Source organism: Grampus griseus, assembly GCF_964374135.1.
Source record: "Grampus griseus genome assembly, chromosome: 20".
Taxonomy (NCBI): domain Eukaryota; kingdom Metazoa; phylum Chordata; class Mammalia; order Artiodactyla; family Delphinidae; genus Grampus; species Grampus griseus.
Genome location: NC_139014.1, coordinates 50959728 through 50965727, shown reverse-complemented (window position 1 = coordinate 50965727; position 6000 = coordinate 50959728). Strand labels below are relative to the sequence as shown.

Below are 6000 nucleotides of genomic sequence, written 5' to 3'. Positions count from 1 at the left end.
TGAACACAAATAGAAGTCTACATAGTCAACTAAGGAACTCTTTCACTAAACAAATTCATGTGACAACCCAACTTGGCAGAATCACCTCCACAAACCAGACTATTTTGTAAAAAGATTACCTACGTGTTCATTCAAACTCTTCCAAGTCCAGGCATTCACACATTAGTGTTTAGTGTGGGAGCGGCCCGCAAAACCCTGAATCTAATCTATTAGCAGTTTCTTTAAAAATCTGTGATAGAGCTCAACAAATTCCTCTAGTTTTGGACTGAGATGCAGCAGACAACACTTGGCAACATTACTGCTGGAAAAAAAACAAATCTGATTATCTCTTGAAGGTAGCTCCAAAGAGTACAATTTATATACAATCGTCTCCAATTATCTGACGGAAAAGCAATTCACAAAAACATTGTTTATTCTACATACACTTATTTTAGTAAGAACTACTAAGTACATCACTAATCTACTGATTTCCCAAGTCTTTACTACGAAAAACTCAAGCCCAAGGTATACTTTTGGTGTCAACATTTCATTTAGCAACAAGTCCAGTGTGGTGAAGCTAGTAGTCTCATACACTGTTGATGGGGCTATAATGTCGAACAATTCTTGGAGGGAGATAGTATTTACCAATTGAAAAGTATATGTTTTCTAACACAGGAAATCTAGAAATGTATCGTACAGATACACATGCATTTACTGCAGCACCATGTACAACAGCAAGGCTGGAAATAATCTGAATGTCCAAAAGTAGTCAACTGTTTTTCTTCCAAAAATCAGGAGTACATCAATGTGAGGCAGTCATTTGAATGAGACAGATCTCAATGCCTGACAATGATCTATACTAACTAAATATCTATATACACTGATGTATATGATCTCTGGAAAATATTACTTACATTGAGTGTTTCTAATAAAGGGGACTACCATACTATTGTTTTACCATGTGTACGTGTACTACTGAGAATGAATTTAATCATTCTTCTCTGCTCCTGTCACTAATTGGGGCAGGGGGGATTTTTCCCTCAGCCTAAGAAGGATTATTCTGACACATTCACATATTCAGCCTTTCGTTGCACAACCCCAAAAATTCCATGCTAGATGATCCACAATTACACCTTGTATTATAAATACACACTTGCACTTTAATGATTAAAATAAACATTGTGTTGTTATCTGGTTTAGAAGACAGGATACTTGCGCTACTTATACTTGTTCTTCACAACCAGGTTACAGGTATTTTCCCCCCAGAAATATACATCATTTTTGGGAAACAGACAAGTGATTTACGGAAGGAAAAAAATAAATGGGATCTTTTTCACATTCAGGCAAACAATATAATCAATATGTTCAGACTAGAGATTTTATTTTAGAAGGATAAAGGATGGAGGCGCAATGATGTTTGGCATTTTTAATTTAGGTTTGTTTTATTTAAGTTTAATGTTAATCCATGCTGTGTTTCAGTAAGAACAATACAGATTCTGTATCTGTGGCTCCAGTCAGATATCCAGTAGTACAAATTAGCTTCAAGTTACACATACTGAACAAAAGAGGTTGAGCGAGCGAAGGAGGGGAGGGGCGGGGCCCAGGGGGAGAGGGAAGGAGAAGAAACAAAGAATTGAACACGCATGCAGGCTTTTCCATTACCACCTTCAATGCTAACCTGCTTCAGAGGGAGAGTAAAGTAGGCAAGAATGAGCAGCCACGGATTGTTGAACTGTTACCAGCACCATGCTTTTCAGCAACATTTCAGCAGAGTTTGAAACACTTTTTACAGCAAAACCATTACAACAAACTCCCCAAACCACCTTTAACCACCTCAAGCTAACATCCAATTATTTTTAAACATTGGTATAAAGTTCAATTTAAACAATTAGAAAAAGGGAAAATGATACCACATACACCTCTATAGTGTGATTAACTTTTCTCTTAGATGCTTGCATCACCTAAAAGTCTAATGGCTTTCGAATGTAATTTCCATTTCTAATGGTGATCTTGCCACATCTGGCAGGAGACAATACAGTAATGCTGAAAAAGCCTCTATGCAGTCCTGTTAGTGTCTTAAAGAACCTAAAAGCTGGGACCAGTAAAATCCACAGAAATTCACTCTTGCCTTTAAGAACTTTTGAAAACTGTTTTTTTTTTTTTAAAAAAAAAAAAAAAAAAAAAACCAACAGGGCAGGAACCTAAATTCTGAGACCAAATGTAAAAGTCAGATTTGGTGGTTCTCAGTGACAATGGGGGAATTTCCAAGAGGGGTGGGATGGGAAGGTGTGGGGTGGTCAGAGATGGTTTCTCTTGTTGGCTTTTATGTCTCACTGATTTTCATCTTCCACATCCTGCAGCGCTTCTTTATTCTGCTCTTCACCTGCAAAGAAGAATGACAGTTAATTATTTCATAATGACTAAACTAGGCTGTTGTGGTCACAAAGGTATCATTCCAAGCATAAAGACTCCTTATATTTGCTACAATTGGTTTGAACACAGACAGGCAAAGGATTTCTACCTTGACACCTGAGATGCCTAAGCCAAGAGGTGCTGCTGGATCAAGGTCCTGAATGATCAACAGGATGAAAAAAAAACTGATGCATAGTAAAAGTCAGTGTTTTTATGCTAAAAAAGCTCTTAGACAGACAGCCAGGTAACCATATTGTTAAAATGATTTTCAAGCTTTCATGTATATCTTGAGTCAAAATACTCTTTCTCAATAACCTCACCTCTTCAAGAACCAAGAGTATGTTATAATTTTTTGCAAAATCTAATTTTTCTGCAGGCCCCATTATTAGAAATGTTTCAGTAAGAGAACTGAGCAGTAAAATTCTTCAAAGGAGTTCTATAGTTTTAGAGGGAGGATTCTGCTTTTGTAAACGAATATTTTACACATTTTGTATCCTGGACAGTCACACCAAACCATAATCACAATTTCTCACTCCAGAGTGGAATAGCATGCTCAAAGTAAACCAGACCACTGAGGTTATTAAAGAAGGGCATTTGGACCAGTTCTCTCATGCCACTTTTCTTTTCCCTTTGAACACGATGATTAGCCTGAGGAGTTTCAACTGCACTATGACATGCAACAGAAAGCCAGCCTATTTACCAGAGAATCATCTACCTATTAATAAGCATTAAATAAGTCAGCCATAATAAGGAAGCATGCAGGCTTCTGCCAAAAAATAAACGTGTAAAAGTTACATTCTTCTTCTTTAACAAACCACTTGTAATTCCTATGTAGTTACTAGTTTGATCAAAATAAATGAAAATCAATTAACTAACCCAACAATCATTATATGATAGTTCAGACAACCCATCCATTCATAGTGCTTGTTAAATTACTTAATTAGAATGGACAAATGACACTAAGACCGGCTGCCTACAGACATAAAGCAAAATTCTGAGGAATGCTTTTAAACAGTCTTAAAGACCTTGATACAATAAATGCTGTCATGACAATAAGGGTTAAGTAAAGATAGTTTCAGTCATTTTAACATTTTTGTGATAAAAATATTTGACACTGATTGTGTAAAAGTACTTAATGTACATAAAGATTTTTGAATCACATTTAGAAAAAGTCGTGCAAGGAAAGACAAAAGTAACTATTTACTGAGGGAAAAAATGATGGTCCACCCAACTGTTCCCCCAAAGAATAATGTATTCAAACTTAGGAAATGATAGGAACGTTCACTCTCATTTTTAACAGCCATACACTGCCAAAATATGGTTAACATACAACAACAGAGCACACTCTAATTTACTCATAAGCAACCATTAGATTTGCCAAAAGTTCCAAGTAACTTTGGCATAAAAATACTGTCACATAAGTCACACCCAAACAGAGGTAGACAGGGGTAGCAGATCATAAATGTCTTAGAAGGTTTCACATCCTGGAATGTAGAACAGGCAGTTTTTTAAGCGACAAGATGATGATATGCAGGCATGATTAGTGAAGAACCAAAACTAAAAGCAGAATTCACTGTGCCATGATAATGACTTACAAAGTAGAGTTTTTAGGAAAGGAAGAGTTGGATTTTCCTTTAGGAATCTATATTGCAAGGAGAAAGGGAGGGAGAACAATCATATGAAAGCAACATTACAAGAAAAATAAACCAAGAGCAGGACAAAGGAAACATCAATGATTTAGGGGAGTCAGATTTTGATCCTTTTACTTTGTATGAACTTCACTCTAAGAAATCATCTGTTCCTTTTTAAGAGGATGTAATAATATCCTCTTAAAAGGTATACAGAAGGGGGGCAAAAAGGGCTCTTCAGATACATATTTCTTTGCCCAGTTTCTAGATTTGGAGGGGAGGAGGGGAACGGGCAGAGCGAACACATTTCCTCTCTATGGACTTGTGTATTTAACAGTCCTCTGACCACAGGTTAAGAGAAAAGGACTGAAATCACTTGATGAGAAAAAGTGGTGCTCCCTTTAAAGAATTATGTTTCAAAAGACCCAGACAGACATTAACATACTCTGCTGTTAATAACATATAAACGTGTAAGTAAAGGCTTGTGAATATATACTTCTTCCTTTAGAAACCCTCAATTCAAAAGGTTTTTGACACCATTTTTCCTATTTAAAGTAAAAAAGGAGAAAACCATCTAAATAATCCTTAAAATAAATGCAAGTAACATCCTGACCAATTTCATGACCAAAATTCTTCTACATTCAGCATTGATTCTAAATCACAAAACCAATTTAACGAAACATGTAATACTCTACCTTTTAGCAAAACTAGCAAATAATTTCCTAGTACCGACAACAATTTGTAAATCCAGATAGCTTAATATTGCTAAAATTTCAAGATAGACCACTTGAATTTTTCACATTAAACTGCTTCTTAATTCCAAATATTTTGTGACAAACCTCTTAAACGAAAATCAGTCTGTTTCGACCAAATTTAATTAATTGGTCAATTTACAAAATGAAAAGGAACTGATGCAACTGAATTTCACTAGATTTTTAAGTGTTTTAGGATTAAAGAGAAATCTACCCTAAAATGTAATAAAACATTTTGTACAAAGAACCTTCCCAACTATGAAAACATAACAAATCTAAAGATACCCTATTTTTAAATGATCCATTTCATAAAACAATGCTCAATAACCAAGAAAAAGCATATCTTTGGTTCTGTATAAAAATGGAGTGACATACAGTCTACCCTCAATCAATTCCTGGTTATGAGTGATAATGAAAAATATAGACTTTATTTTTGTAATCTAGCAACTTAGTTATAAGAGCTGGCATCAAATGTCTAAAAAAAATTGCTTTTCAAAGTCACCTTCTTTTTGTTACTTTTCACCCTCAAAAAAACATCCCCAGAGGTCAAAGGGGTATAGAGCTTACTTATAGGTCAATAACCGCTTACCAAACTCTCCACATGCTTTCCTTTTATCCCCTCAAACAGGCAGAGATATTAGTCTTCTCTGAGCTGGGGGTGACTGTGAAGAGTCCACAGCTATTTGGCCATTCTTCTTAGTAGTTATTGTTAGAATACAATAGAATTTAAAGCTGGAAGGAACCTTAGTCATTAGTTCAGAGATAGTTAAATTGGTTTTGAGTCCCACAGACTGGTACTGGTTGCCCCTCAAGTGCTGTGTTGAATGAAAAGTCATCTGTGACTCCATCTGGCTTTGTCGGTAAAGTGTGCAAGTAGGTCACATGTGCCACATATCTCATGCCAACCCTAGTCAAGTTTCTAAATAGTTCATCAAGCTGGTGCACTTTAGAAGCTGAGTCACCTAATTCTCACTTCAGGACCATGACTCAAGGTAATTCTAAAATCTGACTCTATCCTTCCACTGCCAACCTACATGCCCTGACACCCATTTTCAAATACATCTTTAAAAAGTATGCTTCCAAATACAGTACAACATGTTGGTTTGACCAACGGAAAGTACAGCTAGCCTCAAGCAATACAACATATGCTTCAGTTTGGGTAATACACTCTTAAAGGATCTGTAGCTGAAAATGACAAGAAACTTTATTTCCACTCCCCATATCACCAC

The 6000-nt window shown here is 36.0% G+C and overlaps 1 protein-coding gene across 2 annotated transcripts in view; it reads right to left on the bottom strand.

Moving 5' to 3' along the window:
* Positions 1 to 1390: 1390 nt before the first annotated feature.
* The window catches only part of YWHAE (tyrosine 3-monooxygenase/tryptophan 5-monooxygenase activation protein epsilon), a 44729-nt gene continuing 40119 nt past the window's right edge, over positions 1391 to 6000 (bottom strand). Inside the window, exons 6-7 of one of the 2 annotated variants that reach the window (XM_082678583.1) lie at positions 3987 to 4033; positions 1391 to 2362 (exon numbers count right to left, since the gene is read on the bottom strand). In XM_082678583.1, coding sequence (XP_082534709.1) covers positions 4026 to 4033 — 8 coding nt within the window. In that variant the 3' untranslated portion in view covers positions 1391 to 2362; positions 3987 to 4025. The remainder of the gene's footprint in view (positions 2363 to 3986; positions 4034 to 6000) is intronic. The other variant, XM_082678582.1, reaches the window with a different exon arrangement.